This window comes from Microcaecilia unicolor, chromosome 11, assembly GCF_901765095.1.
Source record: "Microcaecilia unicolor chromosome 11, aMicUni1.1, whole genome shotgun sequence".
NCBI lineage: Eukaryota > Metazoa > Chordata > Amphibia > Gymnophiona > Siphonopidae > Microcaecilia > Microcaecilia unicolor.
Genome location: NC_044041.1, coordinates 53569284 through 53596617, shown reverse-complemented (window position 1 = coordinate 53596617; position 27334 = coordinate 53569284). Strand labels below are relative to the sequence as shown.

The window sequence follows — 27334 nt, the reverse complement described above, 5'->3', positions numbered from 1 at the left end:
GAGGTCTGGAGCTGTCGGTCCTGACAATTCTTCATGGTGAGTGAGCTTCACACAACAAAATAACAGGGCAGAGAGTGCTTTAGGCAAATGCACTGTAACAGTAGGGAATACTTTTAACCAGAACACAAAAAGTGTGACAAAAATCCAACCTGAAAGGCTGTAGGGAGCTGGTGAGTCCCTGCGATGGGAGGAAAGGATCCTGCTTCAGCTGCCTGGGGCCAGGCAGATAGAGAAACCAAGCTGATAAAAATCACACCCTCAATTTAATTGCTGGTCATCAGTAACCTGCTGCTGGAGAGTTCACATGCAGGTGTAAAGGTCTCCCTAAATAAGGTGGTGCCTTATAGCTCTGCCTGTGCAGGGATTCCAACTTTGAAAAAGCATTTCCTGTTCTCATTGTATAAGTGAAACCAGCAAATATGATCCATTCTCTGAACGAGAGCTGAAAGTATCTGCCCTACAGCCAGCTGCCCTTCCTGTAATCTCCTTGGCTATACGAGCAGTCTCAGCAGCCCTGAGATGGGCATCTCTAGCAGCTAACTGCCGCCTACCCACCATAAAGACATTTTCAGATCTCGCGGGACAAGAGTGGAGGCTTGTGCTTGTGAAAAAAAAACCCCAAAAACAAAAAAAAGGCTACCTCTACTGCTTTCATAGACACTGCTTGTCTGCATGTGTGAAAGCCATCTGTAGCATGCACAAAGCAGCCAAGCGCATGCTCAGCTAACCGACTGGCTTCCCCCCCCCCCCCCCCCCAGTGAAGGAAATAGCATGCAAATGAGTTAACAGCGAACAGCTCATTTGCATGCGATTTCCTTCACGCATGCTCGGCTTTTCAAAATTGCTAAGCAGCAACAGGGATCAATGACATAAGGGTTTTATGCGTGGAGTTTAGTGCACCTGGGCCTGAGAGTGGCCAATCCAAGTCACAACAAGATCCAAAGAAATGATCTATTCTCCTTGTTGCTCACTCCCAGAGATAAGCAGTAGCTTTTCCAAATCTCTATGGCTAAAAACTGAGCTTTCCGTCAGTCATTTATCTAAACCCCTTTTAAGCCCGGTTGTGCTACCTGCCTTGACCACATAGGCACCTATTCGAACATAAGAAATGCCATACTGATTCAGACCAAGGGTTCATCAAACTCACTACCCTGTCTCTGACAGTAGCTAGGAAATACTTTACAGATATCAAAGAACAGATCCATTTTGAACCAAGGCATTTAAGTACTCTACAGCTCTAGTATGCATACGAATCCAAATAATTGTGAGGGATTATGTTGCTCCGCAAAACTTTGAAATATGGGACCTAGAGGCTTCTAGCTCATATTGTCAGCCAAGTAGGGTCCTTTTTTCATATGTGGTGGTGTTACCCTTACATTCAGAGTTTCTGGGTACAGCTTCAAGCCACTCTTTCCCAAATTATTGGATGCTGTTAGGGAACGATCCTGCTTGGCTGGTACCATGTCAGCATGTGAAATTAGAAAATGGGATGTTGCTAGATGCTAGAAGTGTAATCATGAGACACTGGAAGAAATCAATGACACCCTTCTAGTACAGAATGGCTCCGGAAAGTTTGGGAGCTTGATAGTATGAACAGATAATATGTGAGCTAAGAGACTGAAAACCCAAGTTTGCCAAACATTGGGCCTCATTTTTTTGGCATATGAAATTGTTTGGCGCTACTTGAAAACAGAAACCACTGTAAGTCATTCTGGGACTCTAAGGGCTACTATTCTGGGCAACACATATATTAGATCACTGTTGCATAGAGACGGCTGGGTAATAAGGTTGGCTCAATGCAGGACAGCAAAGAGGGGGCATGGGTACACTAGGCTGTGAATTTTATTGTAAATCATTCAAATGTGTATCACGATGGGTAGTATATCAATAAACTTGAACCCTTGTTGTTCCTCACTTTTTAATACGTAGAATTGGATGTACTATATTTCTTTAAGACAAGTTATTGTAATTTTTGTGAGAAGCTTCTATTGCACACAACAGCTTTGTGCACTGTAGTCGATCTGATATAATTGCATGGTTTGTAATTCAGAGTTGTAACTGATGTTTGGAAAATTCATTAAAAAGCATTAAAATTTAAAAAGAATAGATCCATTTCTTGCAATTCCCTCCCAGGGATGAGCACTAGCATTCTGAGGTTTTTTTAACTTATGAACTTCTCTAGGAATCTGTCCAAATTCCTTTTAAACTCATCTATGGTAGATGAATTGGCCACATTCTCTGAAGACAAATTCCATAACTTGATTGTTCGAGTGAAATTTTTTTCCCTATCTGTTTTAAATTTGCCACCTGTTAGTTTTATGGCATATCCCCCTAGTCCCGGAATAGTTTATCAAACTTGATATACCACAAAGTAAAGGATAGCTAAATGGTTTGCATACGTAACTAACAAATTGAAATTAAAAAGGAAAAAAGGATGTACAATAATCATACAGTTTTGTGCAAAATGATGAAGAGGTAGTCCAGGAGATAGCAGAAGACAAGGACCGTGTATAGCCTGCCTAACCCACCCTCCCATCAGTGCTCAAGTCTGTCATCTCTTATTATCCATTCCTTAAAAAAAAAAAAAAAAATTCAAACATTAAATTCTACAGCTAAGTGACAAAATAAATTTTCTACGTTGTTTTAAGAAGGTAACCTTATAAACCTTTTTCATGCATAAAACAATAAATCAACTCTCAAAAAACTTGATTACACCTAAAAGTATGCATGGTGCAAGCTGACAAAGGCATGTTCAGGAGTGGGGCTAGGGTGGACTCATGATTTACACACATATTTTACCAGGGCTTTTACTCAGGGGTACTGAGTACTGGCACCTTTTCCATTGCCTGCTACAAGTGACCCATGGTCCTCAAGTGGTAATGAAAGAGCCCAGTCTGCACACCAGTGATGCCTTTCCATAGATTCTGTGGCTGGCTATTGTGGGGCGAGTCCTTCAGTGATGATCCCACCCCTGAAGGATGGTCTGGCATTTTAGCTAGGAAAAACACTGTATTTTATAAAATACGTATATATGTGCATAAAGTAAGCAACTAACATTCATATTTGCTTTCAAGCAGGCATAATGTCTGTGCCTTCAATACAGGTGCAATTTCTGCAGGATTTGTGTTAGTATTTTATAAAGAAACAGTTTCCTCTTCACCTCCAGTCCTAGATGCCCTGTTACTATCTGAAAAGATAAATAGCTCATTCCTTATTTGTTCCACCACATTCATGATTTTATAGACTTCCAGCATATTCATTTATTTTCCAAGCTGACAAGCCCTAATCCAGAGCTTCACAAACTATGGGTTGCAACCCCAAATGGAGTTGCAGAACCTATGTTTGAGGTCACGACCTGGGCAAGCCCTCCATAGGGAACCACTTGCCTGTGCTGCCAGGGGGCCATATGCTAACTGTGGTCATGCGAACGGAGTCACAGACACAGAAAGATGGAAGAAAGCTAACCAATTTAGCCTTTGTTCAAAGGAGAGTTGTTCCACCCCCATAATCATATTGATTGACCTTCAGTCTGCCACTCCTGAAAAGTGGATGACAACCCTCTCCTAAAATAAACCTCCTAAAAATCAACCTTCTCTTGAGGATGGGATGAGGTGCACCAGGTAGATATTCATTTAAGGTCTACCTCATAGGCAGCCCTGACAGACCACATATAAGAGAATAACATGGGGACAAAGTTTGCCCCCGTCGGCACCCTGTCCCCTTGGGTTCTGTTTCCATCCCTACCCCATCCCATGGGCTATGTCTTCATCTTCAGAAGCCTCAAACAATTATATTTAAATCTTTCAATTAAAGTATAAAAAGGAACAATATAAATTACAAATAGAAAACAATAACAACAGCGAGCAGTTATAATAACCCTCCTCACCACCACTCTCTATCCTTCCATCCCCAACAATAGCTGATTTCTACTACCCCAAGGAATCCTAATCTACCCTGTTAAAATGTCCAGGGGTACAAAGTACAACCCGTTCTGTATGCTCTAGGGGGGAGAAATATGCCCTACGAAGCACTGTTATGATTTTTTAATCTGTGGATGAATAAGAAGTCATCAACAATCTCAGGATTCAGTCTAGCTCTCCTGTCTTCCACAGTCCATCCTGCAACAGAAGATGCCTTCTTAGAAGATGTGCTGGTAGCAGGATGTACAGGATCCCGCATACAAATTTTGCTAGCTGTGGCAAGAACGTTTGCTTGTTTTTCCAAAAAATAAAAATATTTTCATCTGCATCAATCAAACATACTTAACAATCCAGTTCATTATCAGGCTTCAAAGTAGAAAGTGACACGGGGCCAAAGTCTGTCCTTGTCCTCATGGGCTCTGTTCCCATCCCTGCGGGATCTGTCCTCGTCCCATCCCCGCAAGCTCTGTCTCCATCCCTGTAGTTACTGCGGGTCCCCGTGTCATTCTCTACCACATATGTCTTCTAGCTGTATCCCTCTACAAGCAGCTAGAAAGCCAGTGATACTCCATGCTTGGCAGTATTCTGGGGATAAAATGGAGGAAGTGATTTATCCCTTTGTAGATCACAGCTGACAGACATGCTGGCTACTGTATTGCTATTTATCTAGGGCCAGAGTGTCTCATTCAATAAATCTGTTTTGTGTGTTTTCCTAAGAGGCGCATTTGCAGTCATGCCTCCAGATGGCTGGCTTCTAAGGATCACACGTTGAAGCTAAACGGAGAATGAGTTTTAACAAAATTCCATTAAATTCTCAAAGAAGTAAAAGAAGATTCTAAAATAGTCACGATTCACATTTACAGGACCATGGCCTTATTCTGAGGCCTGTCACTCCAGCTTGACACAATTTGCTTCCATTAAAGATTACTATAAACCTGTTACACCACCACCCTCTCAACCATCTTGCTAGAGAAAAACAGTACTGGTTTCTTCAGTGCTACAGAATGCTGAAAGGCCTGTGCTTGTACCATGCACATGGCCTCTGATGCACAGAAGCTATATCTCCTCACCTGTGGTGGAGAAGAGAGGTCTGGTCAGGTCGTGTGGGTAAGGAAATCCTGGGAATACTCCAGGGGCTGGAGGCCTGCTGAAGAGGTCAAGTTTACCACAGATGTCTAGCTTGTGTGGATCCAACTGCATCTGCTGTGAAAATGGAGGACGATTAGCTCTTGTCAGGAAGGGATGGATTGCAATCTGGCCTTATTGCCAATGAACTAATAGCATTTACTAAGCTTCATTTCCAAAGCCTAGGGAGAGACCTTAGCTTCATGGCCCATGTGACACAGAGGGCTTGGGTCTAGGATAAGTACAGTGATAAACTTTGGCTGTATTGTGCCTCACCTTACTAAAATGTCCTTTCTTTTTAAAACTCATTTACTTTGCTCTGTATGAAAATGTTTCACTGGTAGAAAATTATTCTTGAAATTTATCACCTGCCTTTTTGGCAGAAACATGTACAGGACAGTGACTTCTTCACTGATAGTTGGTCCCTAGGCAAGTGGATATAATTCTCCCACTTACCAGGAGTTTATTATTCATCACTAAACTCCTAATGACCCTTTTGCCAATGTGAATAGGCACCACTGAATCTAAAATTGAGATATTTCCAGCATCTAGTTTACCTCTCTAATGGTGCTAAAGGTGGGGAGGGAGACAAAGTAAGAGAAGCATTTTCTAAGGTTGGTCACACAATATAAAAAATGACATTCTGGGTGAGATCAAAATTTCATTGACTCCAGTATCCTGTCTCTGTTTCCTGGAGTTACCTGGTGGATTCCAGTGCAGAAATCCATTCCTTGTTGCTTATTCATAAAAGTAAGAGGCAACAAACCTCTATCTGGCTAATGATTGTTAATGAACCTGTACTCCAGGATGCTTTCCAAACTATTTTTACATGTGGTTTTAGTACTGGCACTGACTAGCAACAAATTCCACAGCCTAACTGTGCACTGATGGAAACAAATACATTCTTAAATTTGTTTTAAATCTGCTTTCAGTTAATTTCATGAAATGTCCTATAATTTGCAAACCCATGCATAAAGAAATATTTGTAAATACCTGGGGTCACTCTAAATAGCATAATGTTTGTGGCTTCTTTTTTGCATGTAAGGTCAATCCAGATCATGCTTTATCCAACTGCATGCATAGTCATGCAGATCTCACTTCCCGATGAATGGGTGCAGAAAATCAAAAATCCACCCTTTCAGAAGGGCTTTATGCCTGAATTATAAGCATTTATAGGACATGAAATGAATAATGTATTTTATGTTTTTTATTGGTATCCCAAGGCCAGTTAAATTCAGGTACAGTAAGTATTTCCCTGTCTCCAGAGGGCTGTTCATATCTGAATACAGTATACTCGACCCCACTGGCCAGCACCAAGAGTTGCCAGAGGCACTCGATTTATTTAACTGGCAAGCTGATCCAGCATAGTTTTATTTCAATGCACGCCTGGAGTCAAGGAAATCAGAACATGTCAACTGATAACAACATGGTAAATCAAACCAGGATTGAACCAAAAACATGGAGCCAGATGGCAACCGTAGTAGGAAGTAAATTTTTGAAAATACCTTTACCTTCATCTTCTGTTGGTGGTGGTAGATCTGCCAGGCAATCTGGACATGCACAGCACACCACTTCCCAGGTTTCTGTGAATCCACAGACATGCGATTGAGGAACAAGGAGGTAGCATCAAGGCTCCTACAACATCAACCACTCATGCAACCTTTTTACAAAGGCAGCCCACTTTCAGCATCAAACCTTGCTTGTCCCACTCTCCACAGTACTTGGGTAAAAGTAGCTATAGCATCTCAGTTCTGCTATAACTATCTTTAATGGCTGATCAAGTCATGAGCTCTCAGTATGTTACAAAGCTGGACCACTATGGATATTTTTTTGAAATATCAGCTTGAAGTCTAATGGGTAAAATAAAAACAGGAACCTGAGTTCAAAACCTGTTTGTGTCGCTGACACTCATTTTAACCTTGGGAAGTCATTTTCTCCCAGTATTGCAGGTACCCACTTAGGAATGAAAACTTGCTAGCACAGGTGACTTATCGTATCTTATATAATTTGTTGTAAAGCATCCTGGTTATTATAACTCATATAACAAACATAAAAGGCACAGGCAGAACAAGGGGAAAGAAGTGGGGATCCTGAGTGAATGGTAGACAAAGCTAAATTGATTATCAGCTCAATGATAATGCTTGGATTATATAAAACATTTTGGCTCAGCAGAAGCTAGCATTTCATACATAGTTGTCCCTGAAATTGTCCTTTGAGCACTCTTTGGGATCTTTAGTGACTATGTATTGTATATACTACTTCCAGCAGCTCTGCTCTGGAAATATCTCTTTGATGACATCTTCAGTTTGCACACTGGGGTAGGGGAATGAGGTGGGATAAGATACATCAGTGCTGTATAATCTAAGCAGTCTTTGAAACTGAGGTTTGAAATGAATATGGGCTGAATAAATGATTAATTTAGGTTTATGTTTATTAACATTTGCTTAATCGCTTTTTTTAATAGCATATTTTTGCCTGGTTGTGGCACTTGAGGACCAGAAGTTTCTATCCCTGCCTTAGCTGTATTACAAAAGAACAAGTTCCGTGCAAGACTAATAAAGTCAACTTCTTGGAAGACAGGATTCACACATCTGCACACCCTCCTGAACCCTCTGACAGCAAGTGAAAATTAGGTGTGGATGATATCTAGCACAAAATGTATTGGGGAGGAGGGACACACAGACAAACATACAGACATGGTGATCTCATAAGACTCCTTCCCTTTACAAGCAAGCTAAAAATCAGCTAAATGGTTATTAAAAAGGAATCTATTACTAATTCTCAAAACAGAAAAATAAAGGCCCCTACACTTACCCGTACTGGTGCCCTATATGGATCCGAAACCTGTGGGAAAAGCAGAAAGTTAAAGACTTTTTTTTTACACTAATAACATTCTGGACAGACACAATTAGACGTTGCAAGGCATCATAGAATGATGTGAAGAGAGCATATCACTGTGTTAATGTCTTTGACCAAGATAGTGCTGGTGAGATGTTGTACTGTACCACAGCTATGGGATTTTGTGATAAAAGTTGCGGGTGGGGGGGGGGGGGGTGAGGGTTGACATTATGTGACTGTGATATATCATGGTGTGTTTGTAACCTATTTTGGTGATGTAGCTTGGAGTGCTTGCAGAAAAGACAGTACTGTTACATACCCCAGGGGTTTTCTGTAGGAGACCGTGATGAACAGCACTAGGTCTGCCTGCCACATCAATAGGGTTTGAAGTCTGAAACAGAAGGATGGGTACCTGAGCACAGCCTGAAATGTCTGAAATATATGCTAGCACACTGGATTAGTAGTGCAGGGAGAGATGCAGAAAACTGTTTTAGAGCTTTCAGGTAACCAAAGAATCTTAAATACATAATAGAGTATGCATATCAACCAAATTTTCACGTACGTCATATTGAAATAAGAATGAGATAACATATATATGCACACGGTCTATCAGAAACCTAATCAGATATGACAAAAACACTACTGCAAAGTCCCTTGCATGCTTTCTAGAATGCAGTTCAGTGAGCAAGAGAAGCCAGGTTAAGCTCTTTCTGCTGCCCATTCAGCCCCAGTAGAGTGATGGGGGTTCTTACCCTGCAATACCTTCCTTCAGATACTATCAGACACGAGTCCCATTTAGAGACCTTAAAAGGCAGAAACTAAACTCTTTCTATTTATTTGGCAAAGAGCAGAGATTCTGTTACAACACTCAGTGGCTCCCATTTGGATATACTGCCCCCCCATGAAGAGTTTTAGGAAATAATTTTAACTTAGTTATTCCAATGCCAAAGTCCTTGTAAATCACTCTGGCCTTTTTGAAGAATGGTATATCAAATGATGTAAACTATTATTAAAAATATTGTAAGATTTCAATTAGTTTTCTTTTCCCTTTTGCCTTGCCATTGCAGCTAGACCCTTTCCATTTCACTGGATGTAACTCAATTTTATCATGATATTTTTCATTCAGTCCTCGTTTCCGAACTGGTAGACCAGTGCTTTCTGATACAGCAGGAGGAAAGGACAGGGCTATGCTGAAACAGGTATTCAAAAAACAATGACAGTCCAAAAATTTCAGGACAACACACAAAGTAATATGGAGAAGTGGAGGAGTGGCCTAGTGGTTAGGGTGGTGGACTTTGGTCCTGGGGAACCGAGTTCGATTCCCACTTCAGGCACAGGCAGCTCCTTGTGACTCTGGGCAAGTCACTTAACCCTCCATTGCCCCATGTAAGCCGCATTGAGCCTGCCATGAGTGGGAAAGCGCGGGGTACAAATGTCACAAAAAAAAAAAGTCTGGATTAGGCAGTGGGGACAAAGAGGGTAAAAGCCAGAGAGCAAGTCGGGTTCGCAGTGGTGCAGCAGGAAGAGATAACTGTCAGATTTATAGAGGCACCACAGTTTAGATTCATTTACTGTTTATAATCTTCATTTCTATATAGTTTATGAGGATGAGGGTTGAAAGTAAACAGTACAATCTCCTTTGGAGGCCTGACCTCTTCCCTTAACCTAACTCTATAATATGACTAGTGGAGAATCAATTTGATCAGTATTGCTCCCTCCCCTCCTATGTCATTATATACTAAATAAATGAGGTTTTCCTCCAACCAACGTCTGTACCCTATCACCTTAAAGAGTTTAAACCTTCTGAGAACCAAGATGGCCGCGATCTGCTAAGACGTCCCATACCTCGTTCCTGAGATGCCGAAGCGAAGAGGAAAAGTAGCGGGTAGAGCTTCCCCGCTCCCGTCTCCTTTGCCGGGTCCAATTGACCGCTTTATGAGGCCGCGGACAATTGTGCAGCATAGCAGCACTTCGCCGATTGGGAACGCCGGCGAACAGGAGAATTCGGCTTCCCCCGGCTTTGAAACAACGCTGAGTCCTGCAGCGCGAACTCCACCTCCCCAACCGCTCGGTGAAAGCTCCTTCCTCTCTGACCCTACAGGGTCCCCCTTGGAACAAGGCACAGGCCCAGAAGAGCGTCGGGGTGAAGCGTCAATTCCAACTGAGGAAGGAATGGAGGGCATTTTGCCCAAAGAACCGCAGCAAAACGAGGGGAGAGAAACTGAGAGACGGAGTGAGGAAAATGAGCAGACTTCAATAAGGTTTGAATTACCTAAGGAACTAGTGGCCAAACCAAAGGAAGTAACTTTAGAAGTATTGTGGGATTTGATGTCTAATTTGGGACAAATTTTCCTTAAACAAACTAACGAATTTTTACCTAGGGTAAAACAGGTAGAAACTGATTTACAAAAAGAGGGAAAAGAGATTAAAGTTCTGAATGAAAAAATTGAAAAAATTGATCAAAGGATTATGAAAGTTGAAACATTACAGACTATAATTATAAAAGATGTGACAAATCTCAGACAAAAAATGGAGGTTTTTGATAACTTTACTAAGAACTATAATCTGAGATTTGTCAATTTTCCAAGGATACAAACACAGTTCTCCCTCTGGATATGCTGAAACGATATTTCTGTGAAGTTTTGAACATTTTGGAAAAGGACATTCCACCCTTTTCCCAAGTTTACTATGTCCCAGAGAGGAACATTAATCCAGATAATGAAAAACCGTTGGATATCTCCCTTTTGCTTGAGACCTCTGATTCCCAACTGGCGACTGCTGCTACTCTAGTGGCGTCAGTCGCATTGATCCCTGATAAGAATTGGATCTTCCGCCTTTTTTTCCGCAATAAGGATAAACCCTTTATGGGTTTTAAAATTATGTTATTTCCTGATGTCTCGAAAGAGACAAGACGACGGAGGAAACAATTTTTGCTTCTCAAGCCTGACGTTTTGCACTTGGGGGGTACCTTTTTTCTTAGATACCCCTGCAAGTGCATAATAAGGCTGGGAGGCAAGAAGTATATGTTTACTGAACCTGCTCATGTGTCATCACTTCTAGCCTCAGTTAAATTGGAGAAGCAACATTAGATAGGGGCACAATTTCTTAGCAGAGATTAATTTCCTTTATTTTCTCCTTTGTTATATTTCTCCCTTAGATTTCCTAAAATCTTGGATCTCCCTTTATGGACTTGAGTGTCTTTGAATTTTGAAGGTGTAATGATTTAATTGCTCTTTCATTTCTTTAATTTCCTGTGTAAAAGATTTTCTATTTGATTGACACTTTCTTAAACAAGAAGTTTCTTGTAAATTTTGATTAAACGAATAAATAAAAAAAAAAAAAAAAGAGTTTAAACCTTCTAAGATTCATTACATACACAGTTCCTGGGGGAAAGATCCAGATAGTTGTAAGAATTAATTAAAAATATATAATCAAGCAGGGGGGGGGGGGGGGGATTGCTTTTTTTAAAATTCTGCAATCAAAACCTAATTATATTCTGCGATTAGTTCCCTTAAAATATATTGACTGTGCCTCTCTATTTCATTCTTAGCAGAGGGAATTTTATTCCTGAAGAGGTAAAATTTTTGGAATTCATCATGGCTCGGATTAAAATGTTTATTCCTGTGAAACTGCTAGGAAATGAACAAGACCGTGGCTTAATTCTCACCTCAGCACTCTTCAGAACCCTGCTAAGTGCAGGCTGAAAGGAAACAGTACACACTGCCGACACTAAGACCAGCAAAGTACTGGACAGACTCAATCCTACTTTAGTCTTACTGTGTCACAGAATCTATACATTGTGAGTTAAACAGAGCTCTTGAAAGTGTATCTCTTGCTGGCTCCCTACTTATTTTCAACATGGTTTAATGAAAACCTCTATATTAATCCCCAGACTCTGTAAAATTCTTCTTTAACCCATTAGTGCCCAATGTTCCCATAATAAGCTAGCATATGGGAACGTTGGGCACTAATGGGTTAATTCAGTCACAATCTACAGTATCAACAGTGGCAACTATTTTGGCTGGTTGTTATAGATACAAGTTTAAGATGACAGGGCAACAGGCTCTTCACTTAATTCAGGAATGAAATTGTGCATAGTAGTTATCGTGCCTTGCTATAGGTGCCTTGATGTGTGACTATGGTATATTGTGATGTGACTGGCACCAATGTGACAAGTCAAAACAAGAAAAAGAAACGGAAGGAGCCAAACACCACAAGTCAGGATGTCATAAAATGGTTCACTTTATTAAATGTACCCATTGTACACTACTTTTTATGTACTTTATTGGGTAAAAGGCGGTAAATAAATCCTAATAAATAAAGTGTACAGTCCCATTGGACATTGTTCTCTGAAGACTTGTTTTTAATAAAGTGAGCCATTTTGTGACATCCTGGCTTGTGGTGGTTGGCTCCTTCCATTCCTTTTCTTGGACTGACTTGTTTCCAGAAGGATTTGTTTCCCCTGTTGTGTTTGACCAATGTGACAAGCACAAGAATTTAGGCTCATTCTCCTGTGGGATGTATATGAGAACAGAGAGTCAGATAAAACTCTTCCAGGAAACAAATCAGGGCCCAGAGTGGTGTACTGTGTTCTGGCTAGTCACTATAACTGGTGCAATGATGTATTTATTTAAAATATTCATAATCCACTCCATCCAAAGAGCACTGAGCAGAGAACAACATGAAGAGGTTTATACGGTACCTTCGGCTGAAAGGCCCCCTGGAGTGAGCTGAAGGGCCCTGAATGTGGAAGCATGGGAGGCATACCAGGCATCGTTGGTGGATACGATGGAAAGAACTGTAGAAATATGGGGGAAAAAAAAGCAGATATTGTAACAGACCCACCAGGAGAAGTGATACTGGGGTGTGACAGCAAATGTGACACTGAAATATAACAGGAGGCTGACACAAAATGGTGAGCACTGCTTAACCTGCAAGAAGCAGCAGCTTCAAATGTAAACAGTTTGTAGAGGGAAGGGCTGGTTTGTTGGCTTCTCCAGTGGGATATTCAGTCCTTACATGGGTGACATCATCCAGTGTAACCCAGGTCACAGAAAGGTTAAACAAAACCTCTCTAACAGCCTTCTAGAGGGGTGTACCACAAGTGCGAATCCTCCTGTGCTTTCATTTCTGCGTGGGCCCACTTCAACTCCAGTTTAATCTCTCCTTCTCAGAGAATATATCATGACAACTCAATGAGTCCAAGAGCTGGAGAGGTGACTCTCAAAATGCTCCCTTGGTTCTACCTGCTGAGTGGTAGAAGCCACCATAGTAGTATCAGCACCAACAATAACTGCCACCTCTCCTCATATCCTTTAGGCCTCAGCTCACCATTCCCAGCCACAGAATCAGCAGTATGGTCTTGTTTTTGTCTAAAACTGTTACTAAGCAATCTCTGTTCTGTCAGAATTAAAGAAATTAAGTCCAGTTATTGAGAGTACCATGAGACCTGTTTTTTCACTCAGGCTGTAATAGCTAAAACCAAATTGAACTGTAAAGTAAGAACAAAGGTTCTCGCATTTAAATAGTAAGTATTTAGAAATGCCACTGAATCCATCCTTGCGGAGCTGGGATCCTAATAAAAACCATTCTCCTTCATGCTGTGCAACATTACAGCCCAAGAAACAGCTAAAATGTTAAAACAAACTGAAAAAGGCTAAAGCAATTGAGAGGTTGAATGAACAGATGCTTATATTACTTTATTATAAACAAACATGTGGTAAAACTATGATAACAGCAGCTGGTGGGAACTGAAAGCATCTGAAACAGTCAAGGGAGAGGACCAGAGATGAAGGCAGACCATAAGAATGGAAGAACACAATGCCAGAGGTACGGGGAGGCTGTGGGAATGAAAGCATGCAAATGTCAGAGGTGGAGGGAGGAACTGGGAGATGCCAGAGGGTCTATGAAAATGGAAGCATGTGATGGCAGAGGTGGGGAGATAAGGGGATAGTGAGAATGTAAGTAGGTGATGCTATAAGTGCAAGGTGGAGGTGCTGGTGGTGGGAATGGAACCTTGCAATACCAGAGGTGGAGGGTAAAGCGGACAGAAAGAGTGTAAAGCATGTCATGCTGGAGTTAGAAGAGGAGCTGTGAAAAAGCAAGTGTGCAGTGTCGGAGGTGAAGAAATGGGCTTCCAGAAGGGTGTGGCCCACATCTCCAAATGTGGAAGGAGGAGTCATGATAATAGAAGCATGCAATGCCGGTGTTCTCTGAAAAAGGTCATACTTACAGTGGAATGTCGAAAGAAGGAATTATCCAACTTGGATGTATACTTGTCAAACTGAAAGAGAGACACAAGAGCAAAACAATGAATACATGTCCTTAGACTTCAGGGAACACAGCAAAGTCTTCTACAGTTCCTTTCTGTAATAACGTGAAACAGATACTGCACAAATGCATCACTTCGGAATGAACATTGACACCTTCTCAAGCTATGATTTTTTTCTAGTCAGGCACTTTGTTCTCTGAATATTGGCACACAGATTGTTTATCCCCTCTATCATTCCACCATATTTTGTGAGTAGCACACATTTGCATATGATCTGTCAAACATTCCCTCCCCCCACCATGCCTGTCTTGTACTTTTGCAGTAAGTAATCCCCTAGCCAATATAAAGTATAATATTAAGAACACTAAACAGCATTGGTTATAAAAAAAATCACAAAGTTAAATTTGCAGTTTGTTTTTAAGTTCAAGACTTGGCTGCTTTTCATTATTACCAAATGCTATGCCCTTAAATATCATGCAGTCATTACACTTCATGTATAATGAAGAGATGGCAAACTCTGGTTCGCAAAGATGTTACTTCTCCCACTGCCCACTCTTGGAATGAGGGTATAATGCTATCACAGCAATAAGACTTCAGCTTCTGCTACTGTTTGCCAAGAACTGCTTGGAAAAAGAAAAGCCCACGTTTCTATTTTCAAACAACAAAGGATTTTGTAGAAACACACCGTGTCAGCTCCTACAGGATACACTAAGGAAGATTAATATCAGCCCCTGGCACATCATGTGATACATAAGGGAAGAGAGTTTACTATCTGGGTGGCAGCATATGCTAAAAAAAACCCTCACCCAATGAAGTGAAGATGCCAAAGACGGCTGAGAGTAAACTGATTATATTCTCCAAAGGAAGGGCAAGACCAGTTGATGTACTCTTCACTTGATATGGCAGTGGGCTAGGGTATCATGGGACGAAGATGAAGAATAGCTGGACAGGAGTGACTGGGAACATGTCTCTAGAGAATAAACATGATCAATCACAACCACACACAGCCAGAGTACACAGCTCAGCAGCCATGAGTCATAAACCTAATGTATTCAATAGAAGGGGGTTGGGATGGGGGGAGCTCGGAGGCTGGTACAAGAGCTGGAGAAGGGTTTACCTAGGGGATTTACAATCCTGCTAGTCAAGGATTGGGTTGTGAGGGCGAATGTGTAAGGGCTGTCAAACATCATACCAAGACAAATTTCTTTTTAATAAGGATCTGTTTAGGATTGCAAGTTGGGCCCTTGTAACAGGAGGAAGGTGAAAAGGGTCTCATTTTGATGCATGCTAGACACAAACGTTTGGTGACAGATGTTACTTATTAGAGAAAATGGAGTCCTGCAGCTGGATGACTGCACACTCACTACTACTGGAACCTACAAATTTATAAAAACATCCAAAGAACTTCTTTCGTGTAAGGGAGTGTGTTTCAATTGCCTGTTCTTGACAGGTGTAGTTCCCCCAGTTTTGACTAGATAAAATGCAGAGAAAAGAAATGTAGGTTGATGCTTTAAGAAGTACTGCATTAATAATCCTATATAATAAAACACACCTCCAACGTTCTGAAGCCGAGAAAGTGAAGCCTTCAAGCCTTGAAGCATTCCTGCAACGTTCCGGAAATACGTGTCGTCAATTGAGGAGATGGAGCCTTACAGAGTGCACGAATGCTTCAAGGCTTGAAGGCTTCACTTTCTCGGCTTCAGAACGTTGGAGGTGTGTTTTATTATATAGGATGCGCTCGGTGCTTTTCTGTAGCACATGGGGGGAATTTAATATATGCTGATTAAAGTGGAGGAGTGGCTGGAGGGAGGGGCAGGGGAGATAGGACAATCGCTGGGTGGCTGGAGGGGGGCAGGGGAGAGAGGAGAATCGCTGGGTGGCTGGAGGGGGGGGCAGGGGAGATAGGAGAATCCCTGGGTGGCTGGAGGGGGCAAGGGAAAAAGGAGAATCGCTGGATGGCTGGAGGGGGGGCAGGGGACACAGGAGAATCACTGGGTGGGCTGGAGGGGGGGCAGGGGAGAGAGGAGAATCGCTGGGTGGCTAGAGGGGGACAGAGGAGACACACTCACACCCAGCAGTCTCACTCTCTCTCTGTCACACACAAACACTCGCACATTCACTCTTCTCTCTCTCACACACAGTCAATCTCACACATACTCTCTCAAACAAACACACTCCAAGGAAAACCTTGCTAGCGCCCGTTTCATTTGTGTCAGAAACGGGCCTGTTTTACTAGTATAATTATAATTAAAGAGAGATTCCATGTAGGCTAAATGCAGATAACTCTACAAGCTGCCAAGGTGACATGCACTACAGAACTGGCAAACTCATTCTTGTGCGCATAGTGTTAATAGTGCACAGTAGTGCACATACACCATCAACTCAGAGGAGTATCTCAAAATTCTTATCTTTTTTTTTTTAGCTGCATTTCAGGCAGAAAATGTTTTGGTGCACCACCAACATTAACAGTCACCCTTATGTTCCTGTTCATTCTATCCAAGGGTACAGAAATCCTGCAACCAAGTCACATGAGTTATACCAGCTTACCAATGTCCCAGACCACTGGGATATTCACAAGCCAGAATCTGAAGACACATCAAAATGTTGCTTTTTATAATGGTGAATCAGTGAATTATGTTATTTAATTTTAAGGTGTATATGGTTTCAGTTTTTGGAATTATGGACAGGGTAAGAAAAGTGATCATATCCCAGTCCTTTAAAAAGACATTAAGAATCACAAGTGTTATATGATTGTGATATCCAAGCTGCTAATCACTGATATATATGCTATTCACAATTTGCTGTGAGATGCAACCTGTATTTTTAAAGCTAGTCTACAGTAGGGTTGTTTTCTTGTTAGGGACAGTCTGTAACAAAATATGATACCTGTATGTGTGTGTGTACTTTGCTGTGTGATCTGCACTCACATACGCAATATCAAAATGCTGTACACAGGACAGACGTTGTTAACGTTTGCAGGGCATATAGGGCAAAACTCAGGATAAATATTTTCCGCAGTTATCATCATCAAATCAACTTATGTTGTCAGCAAAAGACAGACAGCAGGCTACATGTTGTGCTCGGTATCTCTTCTGCAGAGCAACAGCATGTGCAAAGAGCAATTTGAACTAGAGGGGCTTGGAAAGAGTAGCCTTTCACAATCAACTTAAAGGTCTCATTCTCCTGTGTGGGAGAGAACATGTGTGCTCTGGTAAGTCAAACTGAGTGGCCCCATGAGCACCCAGCTAAAAATGTGCAATGCTCGATCCACCGCCTCACCAAGCACTCTGGAGTTGTAGGCTTATAGTCTCAACATGAAAAGCAAGCCTGCTGGTCCTTCAGAACAGCAGTTCAATCCAAGCTACTGCTTTCCTGCTCAGGTGGAGAAAGTTCAGTTTTGCTTACTACACATTGCTTTTCATATCATACTATACCAACACCTGTTTCTGTACTAGGCCAGGGTACACTGGCTTTTAGTATTTCAGTTTCCATGTTATTTTCAAAAATTAATAATACAACTTTACAATTGTATTTAGAGATAGAGAAAGCAATCGGTTAAAAAAAAAAAAATCCCAAACAAAAATAAAGAAATTAGCAGTCGCACAACCAGAAAGGGAAAAGGGAAAGGGGATGGGATTTGATATACCGCCTTTCTGTGGTTACAATCAAAGCAGTTTACATATTATATACAGGTACTTATTTTATACCTGGGGCAATGGAGGGTTAAGTGACTTGCCCAGAGTCACAAGGAGCTGCAGTGGGAATTGAACCCGGTTCCCCAGGTTCTCATGCTGCTGCACTAACCAATAGGCTACTCCTCCACTTCCAACATGCCAACAGAGTTGCCTACATGCTCCACATCATAACTGACAGGGGATCCAGCCCTTTAGCCCTACTGTGTCTGTGGACTTGCAGTGCCAAGCTGCCTTAGACAACTTGACACTACAAGTTCATAGATGCAGTGTGACTATGACCAGGACTGAATCAGCCTGTCTGCTATACCTTGGAGCTTACTGGCAGGATTTGAGTAATCTCATTTGGTTCCCATATAGCAGAGGAGTAAGTTTTGACTGTGCTGGGAGAGGAGGGCAGGAGAGGGAAAGGTTAGTGTCGTGAACAGAGATGCTCTACTTATCCTCACATTTCGGGCTGGGTTACGCACCATGGGAGGTGCAGTGGGCGGCATCGATGGAAAAGGGGTGAATGTGTGCTGGTGCGTGTGTTGGTGCTGGTGCGTGTGTTGGTGCTGGTGAAACTCTGCCCTCAGCAGCGGCACCGAGCCAAGGGAGGCACCGGCCCGGTCCGAAGTCTGAACCAAAAACCGGTTATTCAGCTCCTGCCTCAGAAGTTCGTGATCTAGAAGAGAAAAATGGGGTGGGGGAAAAAAGGACACAAACACGCAGCCCTGTCAGTTTCAGCAAGACATAGAGGAAGAATATATCAGATAGTCACCTGGCATTCCCTGTTTCTGCAGGTCATGCTGTGGTGGTTTTCTACATGAGGACTCATTGGTGGAGGTAAGAGAGATGCCTGTGACAAAGTACCAATCAGAATCCCTGAATGAGGCTGGCAATACATGATTGGTTGGTTGAATGATATCAACAGGCTGGTATCTAAAGACAAGAGAGAACACCATGAGTCATCCCAGCAGAAAACACAGAGGGGCTTCACAATGCATAAATAGGTTATCACCCTCCCACCACTAATATCACCATGTCCCCAGTTCAAATATAACACTTGAAATAGTTCAAGATTAAAAGAAAAGGAGAAATTAGATCTTACCTGCTAATTTGCTTTCCTTTAGTTCCTCCGGACCAGCCCAGAATGTGACTGATGGGTTGTGCACTCCTTCTAGCAGGTGGAGACTGAGAATTCTGACTCTCGTGAGAGCCAATAAGAGCCCTGGCTAGCTACAGTGAGATTCAGTATTATTTTTACAAAGCAGGATAGAAAGGAGAAAAGCTTCTGTGCAACCGGAGAACTCAAACAGCCACTGTGTGCATACAGGAAAGACCTGTAGACCTTCACTTTATAATCAATTGCCTTGTTTGGCTAATTCTGTTTTTTTTTTTTTTTTAAAAGCACCAAAGTCAAACAGACAAAGCAGCTCTTCCCCAAAAAAATGGTAAGGGAGGGATCTGGGCCGGTCCGGAGGGACTAAAGGAAAGTAAATTAGCAGGTAAGATCTAATTTCTCCTTCCTTAGCGTCCCTCTGGACAGGCCAAGAATGTGACTGATGGGACGTAATAGAGCAGTACATTTAATGGAAGGACCGTAACTATCTGGCTATAAGAACTCTGGTCCAAAAAGAAATTGCATCGTGACCACACTTTACATCCAGCCTGTAATGTTTCAAACCAGAATGCAAGGAAAACAATATGATTACCGGACACAAATCCAAAGAAGGAACCCAAGAAAAAAACCCTGCTGTGTTCCATGACATCGCCTGCCCTTTGGGAGAAAGGACTTAATGAGTCTCTCCGGAACTAGCTTCTTGGAAGCAGATAAGCCGAAGCAATCTTCTCTTTAAGCCACCTAAAAATAGTGGGTTTAGATGCAGCAATCCCTTGTGGGACCGCCCCCCCCAGGTTAGAAGAAAAATAAATCTGAATGCTTAGAACCCTCAGGGATTGCAAATAGTGTTACAGAACTGTCAACATACAGTTTACATGGGAGGCGCTGGGCTTCCGATGCACAGGAAGAACCCAAGAGTGACAAAAATACCACTTACCTCAACTGAAATCTGGAAATGACTTTCAGAAAGAAAGAAGGAATGGGACACAAAAACCACCCGCTCCTCAGAAAACTCCCCCCCCCCCAAAAAAAAGAGAGCGGCAGGAAAACAATTGCCACACTGAAACATGCGTAGTAGAGACAATGGCCTGCAAGAATATTGACTTGAGGTACAAATCCTCTAGAGAGCAGGTCGATAAAGGCTCGAAGGAGGACAAAGGCTCAAAGGAGGACAAAAAAAACTCCTCTCTCTTAATATAAGCCCTAAAACAAGAAACACTCTCAATCAAGTAAGCGCCAAACCCTCCACGATGACTTTCATAAAAGGTTTGGCGCCTCCTCATCTAAATGTGCCCCTTAAATGCACGCAGAGGAGAAACTTGAATTTATTATTTTTTTTTTCTTTTTGGCACACCTAGGCTCGAAATATGCATCAAGTCTGACTATAGCATTGCGACTATTATTTTAGAAGAAAAACCATCTTAAACAAGTGTGCCCTCCCAAAACCCAAACCATAAGACAAAATCGAGCTGGATCTAGAAGAATCCGAGGTCCCTGAAGAAGAAGGCCGGGAGACTCCGTAAGCTTCAACAGAAAGTTCACTAGAATTGCACACAAGAGCAGCATACGAAGTCCTGCAAGACCCAACTGATATTATCAAGATTAGAAGACTGTTGATCCTTTGAACGAGTCTGCCTAGAAGATTCCACAGAGGAAAGAACTTAGAACAACTATGCCCCCCACTTAGTGATCATTCCTACGACTGAAGAATCGAGGAACTTTGCAACCACAATTGGTGTCATGAGAGCCAAGACAGGAGGAGCCCAACAATGGAGAACTGCATGAAACTCACGTGCTCCGAGGGACCACTCTCCCAGGACTAGACAGTGACAAGAAACAAATCTGCTGGAACCATTGTTGTTCCCGCTACATGAGACGCTTACCATTCCGAAAGATGCTGTCGTGCCCAGGCCATGAGAAGAGTTTCTTCCTGTTGTAAAGGATGACTCTTCGTCTCCCCGCAACGATTGACCCTGGCCACTGTCGTCGTGTAGCCTGAGAGCCCTTGAATAGATTGGGATTCCAGGAGATGACAGAAATTTTCTGACTGTAAAAGCAGAACGAATTGCCCATATTTTCAACAAAGAGATCGAACTGCTTGCTTCCATAGGGAACTCCCAACCCTGAGGAAGATACCCACTCACAGAGAGGAGAGGCCCCAAGCCCCCAGGACCGGCCCCCATTAACCACTGGGGCAAAAGCAATGAAAACACCCTTGAGAAGAAATTGGGGTTTGAAGGCACTCACGGAAACTCTCTGTTTTGTAAGGCCCGAGAGACAGATAGACAGATATCGGATCCGAAAGTGGAGACCTGTGGGACAGCTGTAGAGGTCTCCTGAGTGCCTTGGCCCAAGGTACTCCTCTATCGTAGCTGTCATGGAACCTAAAAATCCAAAGATAATCCTGTCCTACCGAAGAGACCCCCAGCCCTGACAGGGCTCTAAATGACTCATAATAAGGTTTACTACCCACCCAAGGGGTTGAAGAAGCTGGACAACTGGAGATGTACCGTGCAACCTCTACTGGCGAGACTTTGTGTTGATCAACCAATCATCCCGACAAGGGTGAACTAGAAAACCAACAAACCTGAGAGCTGCAGCTACGACTACCAAGAACTTGGAAAATAGTACAGAAACTGTAGCGCGAGGCAAAGCTTGAGAGAGAAGAATCCACTGATGAAATGGACGAATTGTGTCTTGAAGACAGGCCTCCGTTAAGTCCAGAGGTGTTAGAAACTCCCCTGAATGCATTGTGACTAAGATGGAATGAAGAGTTCCATAAGAAAAGAGAATAACTTGAGAACTTTTGCCCACTTTGAGAACTAAACCAGACTAAAGGACCCTTTCTCCTTCGGAATGGCGAAGTAAGTAGACTAGCGCCCTGTTCCAGTATCTGCCAGAGGCACTGTGCAAACAGCTTGAAGTTTGAGGAGCCTGTGTAAAATAGCACTGACAGCTTCCGCGTTGAGATGTGACCGAGAGGGAGACTCTAGAAAAGTATCTCAGGCTTCCCCGCAAACTTGAAGGCGCTTTGCTTCTGTCTCCCAGTAGTGGGGAAAAAAATGAAGCTGGAATCACCCAAGGTAGCCAACAGAAGGAGAAGGGAAGGATAACTGGATTAACCATTACAGAAGAGGCCTTTGGCTGGTAAAAATGAAGTTGGAGGAGAATCTAATGGGCTCTGAAACTCAGTGACATGTAGGAAGGAAGAAGAATTGCAAATGCCTAAGAAAGGCAAACTGAGATATCAGTTATGGAATTAGTGCTAACTAGGACAGTGTCCCAGCGCTATAGACATATGCCCATAGTATGCCACTTGCATACGTGGCAAAGTTGTGTTTAACTGGTATTTTTGAAAAATAAAATATCCTCTGAGCAGCAGCACATAATACCAAAATGTGCCCAAAAATGAGAGGAGCATGGGAAGACCATGGATAAGGAACCGAGAAACATTTGAATGTTATAGAATACTATAGGTCAACCTTGGCACTTGGAACATCTAGGCCAAACTGATTTACACCTGGCATACAGGGAGGAGAGAAAAAGTCTAACTGCCAGTGCAGTGAGTCGAGAACCCGTGGAACTGGTCTAGACCCCCAGTGCCATCCTATGTGAACCCGGGCAAGGCACCTCAGACCAAGATCCCAGTAGGGGCAGAAAAAATACCTGCACAAAGAGAGGTCAACCACACTGGCTGTACCCATAGAAAGGAGAGAGATCAAATCCATGACCTTTTTGTGCCTGAAATTATTTTTTTTCCCTACCATACGAGAGGTTTGCGCTAGCAAGCTTTAACCTATACTAGTAAGCTTTAGCTTAGATGTGCCTATATGCCATGCAAAAAAAGAACACCAAACACACCCTAAACAGAGGTGCCAAGGTACTTTTATTTATTGATAAGGAATTCTGTATGCTAAAACCAAGAGACAGACATCAATGCGTGTCCAGTGGAAGGAGAAAACTGGATTGGATTTTCCAGAAGATGGAATGACATCTTTTGATTAGTGTATCTTACTATAATCACCTAAAACATACCAACGGTATGAATGCACATGCATCCACAGCTACTACAGACCGAAGAGACTGCATAAGCAGTAAAAATAGAAACTGATTATTGAATGATCTTCTCCAGGTAACAGTGCATTCTGAAGGAAAAGCATGGATGCTGTGCCTCAAAAACTGTACATAGACATCCCAACAATTATCAATGTATAGAAATGACAAAACAGGGTATGACCCAGACACAGGGTCACCCACTAGGTCCCAGGAAACCCTGAGACGCTTAAACAAAGATAAAATCCTCTCAGCATCAGAAGAAAGTGAAGCAGAGAGAGCAGGCTGAAATAACAGAAAAAGAGTAGTATAGCATGCGAACAAATGAAGAAAGAATTCATCCCTCCAGAAGACCCAGCTGGTGATAAAAAAGCTGAGAAGAAAAATCCTAACAAAGAGGCTGTGAAAGAAAAACCAGGCTGTCTCCTCGGCAGTCCTTTTCTGTAAAACAACTGTGTTGCCCGCCAAAACTAAAGTCGATGTGCATGAACGCCCTCTGTGTTACAAGAAAATGGTCTCTTTGCCTCGGCAGTTCCGTTTTCTAAAATGGTGGCATTTCCTGCTGGAACTGAAGCCGATGCTTTCAGCGGTCCCTCGGCAGTAAGAGGAGAAACCGCGGCAATACAAAGGAAACCGCCAAAGGGCAAAGTAAGAAAGTGTCGAAAAAGTACCAAACAACAGCCGCCAAACTGACCTTTTTTTTTTTAAGAGACCTTGAAGAGCCGCAGTTTCTCTGCCCTCGCAGAGACTGGCGAACTCGGCTTTTTTTTTTTTTAATGCTGACACACTCCCAGCAAGGAAAGACAGCCAAGCAGCAGCATACCCAATAAAAGTTAGAGATGCTGAAGGAAGCCAAAATAGAGCAGATTCTGGGTTTTCTTTTCTTCAGAATCAGTGTGGCTGTCTCTCCCGGCTCTCAGAACATCATTCCCGCGAGGGGGCTGAGGCAGTGCAAATTGAAGCTAGAAGCACTAAACAAACATTTGAGAATTTTGGGGGAAGGAGCCTGGCCACCCGAGTTTAGCACTCCAGAGGCTTACTGAAAACCCCCACGGGTCTCAACCTCCAACTTTAAGAGAAACACCGGAGCACAGAAAGCATGGGATATAATCATAAGATTAAAAAAAAAATTTTTTTTAAATCAAAAGGGAGAAATTAGAAAGAGACCGAAGGGCTCACATCCTTCCACCTGCTAGAGACTGAGAATACTGAATCTCACTCTAGCTAGCCAGGCCTCTTATTGGCTCTTACGAGAGTCAGAATTCTCAGTCTCCACCTGCTGGAAGGAGTGTACAACCCACCAGTCACATTCTGGGCCGGTCCAGCGGGACATTAAGGAGCAAATTTTGTTGGAGGAGGGGGGAGAAAGGAAGGGTCCTAAAGGATCTATTATCGATCCATTATCTCTCTGGAGATAAGGTGGCCCATGACAGGCAGAAGCAAGGGACATTTAATTTTCTAAAGTCTGACCAACTGTGCAGATACATACCGTGTTTCCCCGAAAATAGGGCATCCCCATAAAATAAGACCTACCGAGGTTTTTGGTGCCCTTAGAAAATATAAGGCCTCCCCCGAAAGTAAGGCCTAGCAAAGTTTTGTTTTTCCCGGTAAGTAGGGTCCCCCCCCCCTGAGATCGCCGGGCCCCCCTCCGTCGTTCTGAAACTAACCCCCCACCCGAGGTCGTCCCCCCCCACCCGAGATGGCGCCCCCACCCGAGGTCGCCGGACCCCAACCCCCTCTGTCGCTCCGAAACTAACCTGCACTTAAGCCTCCTTTCACTTTCCTTCCAGTTCGCAGCAAGCAGCAGCAGGAGGGCAGGCCACTCCTTCCTTCCGTGTCCCGCCCTCGCCTGACGTAACGTAACGTCAGGCGAGGGTGGGGCTCGGAAGGAAGGAGAGGCCTGCCCTGCCCTGCTGCTCCTGCGAACTGGAAGGAAAGTGAAAGGAGGCTTAAGTTCAGGTTAGTTTCTGAGCGACGGAGGGGGGTGGGGTCCGGCGACTTCGGGTGGGAGTGCCATCTCGGGTGGGGGGGGCGACCTCGGGTGGGGGGTTACCGGTAGTTGCAGGAGCGACGGAGGGAAGGTGGGCGGGCCAACCGTGTTTCCCCGAAATATTAAGACATCCCCTGAAAATAAGACCTAGCGCCTTTTTGGGCGCAAAAATTAATATAAGGCAGTGTCTTATATTCGGGGAAACACGGTATCAGGCTCTGTCTAGGCTGGGCTTGTGCACTTCTGGTTGCCACCATAGTAGCCTAAGGAAACAAATGTTCCATGAGATACTGTAGTATTTTAGACTACTTCTTATCTTATTATCCCCCATTCCATCCAATTTGACGCTTCCTAAATATTCCTAAGAGGTGGAACACAAGGCTCCAGCAGCAAGAATCTCAAATGGTCATAGATGTTCCGCTCTCTTCCACTTGTATTTATGACCACATATCCCAACTGTCCCTGGGGTTCAAAGAACTAAAAATTAAAATGGCTAGAGACAGCACCAATTTCCAGCCCCTCCCCCTTGACAAGGAGTATATGAGTTCTGAGGCGGTTGCTGATCCCTTCTTTAACTGATACATTTATGATCAAAATCAGAGTGGGTACTCGATGAATTTCAATATGAATATATAACAAGACTTACTCAGACAGAGGAAGTGACAGCAGATCTGAGACATTTTCAAAAGAATTTGCCTGCGTAGTTAAGGAGTTACCCAGGTTAATTTCTCCAGGCAAACTGCTCTCCATGCCAGTGGCTAAAAGTATGTTTGCTGTGTGACAGCTGCATTCATTTTGATATGGAAAATTTTGCTGGGGTAAACTTATCACACACACATTTCATTTCCAAATTTGTGTTTAATTTGTAGCTACTGTAAAGCAGGTGCTAATTCAGAAGGTAGTTTTATACCCACAGTACCCACTGGCTCTGTAGATGGGCAAGTTATCTAGGCACTGTTTTTACAATTTCATAAACTGTTGTGAATTTTTTTACTGAATGTTTTTAATTGATATATCATATGCATCTGTTGTAAACTGCATTAAGCAGTAATTAAGTAGGCATGTAGTATAACAGAAATAAATTACATGAAATCCTTTCCCCCATAAAAGCTGCAAGGCCCATGCATTCTGCCCATTCATGCTCCTATACTGCACAGCCTGATCCATTTCAGCTTTTACCTTCACGGGATCATCCCAAACTTTCTTGGACTTTTATTGTTTTCATCTCTAGAAGATTCTACAGACCTATTAAGTTTTTTGAGGAGTAAATGCCACATGACTGATTCCTGTATTGAAAGTAATTAACTTGTCTCCAGCAAGATTAAACGTGTGGCCTACTTCAGTGTTGTATGGAAGGTGTCATAATGTATGCAGTTATGGGGGCCCAGGGGCTCTGCCCGGTTGCACGCCACCGTAACTACAGCCCCCATAGGGCTCTGGTGGACTAGTGGCTACTGCCGCTATTCTCCCTGGTTGAACTGCTGTGTTTACAAAATGGCTGCCATAGTCTCAGCAGCCATTTTGTAAACACGGCGCCGTGCCAGGCAGAGTAGAGGCAGTGAGTGGGCAGGAAAGAGGGGATTTATTTCCAGCCCCCGATGAAGCCACAGCCACTAGACCACCAGGGCCCTTCAAGGTGGTGGTGGGGGTATGGTGGGGGTACAGTGGCAACATGGTGGGAAGGAGGCAGCATGGTGAGGGGGGGGCACTGGTGGCGGTGGCAGCAGCATGGTGGGGAGCAGCACAGTATGGTGGGGCGCGGGGGCCCAGAGTAGTCTCAGTACCGGGGGGACCAGAGTGCTCTCAGTCCGCCCCTGGAGTTTAATAAAAAAACAGGAGGATGAAGTGATGCTAGGCTTTGTTTTTGAAAACTGGCTTGGAATTTTACTCTTGAATGTTTTTAATTGACTACTTGTGCTGGTTGTCTGTTTTTTTTTTAGCCTAGTTCAGGGGTAGGCAACTCCGGTCCTCGAGAGTCGCAGGCAGGTCAGGTTTTCAGGATATCCACAATGAATATGCAGGAGATAGATGTGCAAGCACTGCCTCCATTGTATGCAAATCTATCTCATGCATATGAATTGTGGATATCCTGAAAACCTGACCTGCCTGCGGCTCTTGAGGACCGGAGTTGCCTACCCCTGGCCTAGTTGATAAATGAACCTGATAACACCATCATCCTGAAACATCCTAAAGGGTTATGGGGATAACAATCTTTCTAAAACATGTTACTCAAAACACCAATGCACTGGCTATGCCATAGTCCCAAAAGTTACTTAAAGCCCATGCATGCAAGTGATTTAAATAGAGAAGACACCTATGGAATTTATCCCACGAGGTGCCATA

General features: G+C 43.1%; 1 protein-coding gene across 15 annotated transcripts in view; it reads right to left on the bottom strand.

Annotated features, from left to right (window-relative positions):
- The window catches only part of FBRSL1 (fibrosin like 1), an 808371-nt gene that overhangs the window by 7305 nt on the left and 773732 nt on the right, over positions 1-27334 (bottom strand). For 8 of the 15 annotated variants that reach the window (XM_030220286.1, XM_030220296.1, XM_030220290.1 and 5 more), the window contains 7 exons: positions 18296-18510; positions 14116-14166; positions 12586-12681; positions 8203-8274; positions 7860-7889; positions 6551-6628; positions 4991-5123 (listed from right to left, as the gene is read on the bottom strand). In XM_030220286.1, the coding sequence (XP_030076146.1) occupies positions 4991-5123; positions 6551-6628; positions 7860-7889; positions 8203-8274; positions 12586-12681; positions 14116-14166; positions 18296-18510 (675 nt within the window). Of the gene's footprint in view, positions 1-4990; positions 5124-6550; positions 6629-7859; positions 7890-8202; positions 8275-12585; positions 12682-14115; positions 14167-18295; positions 18511-18606; positions 18768-27334 lie in introns of all 15 variants that reach the window. The other 7 variants (XM_030220292.1, XM_030220301.1, XM_030220293.1 and 4 more) reach the window with 6 other exon arrangements.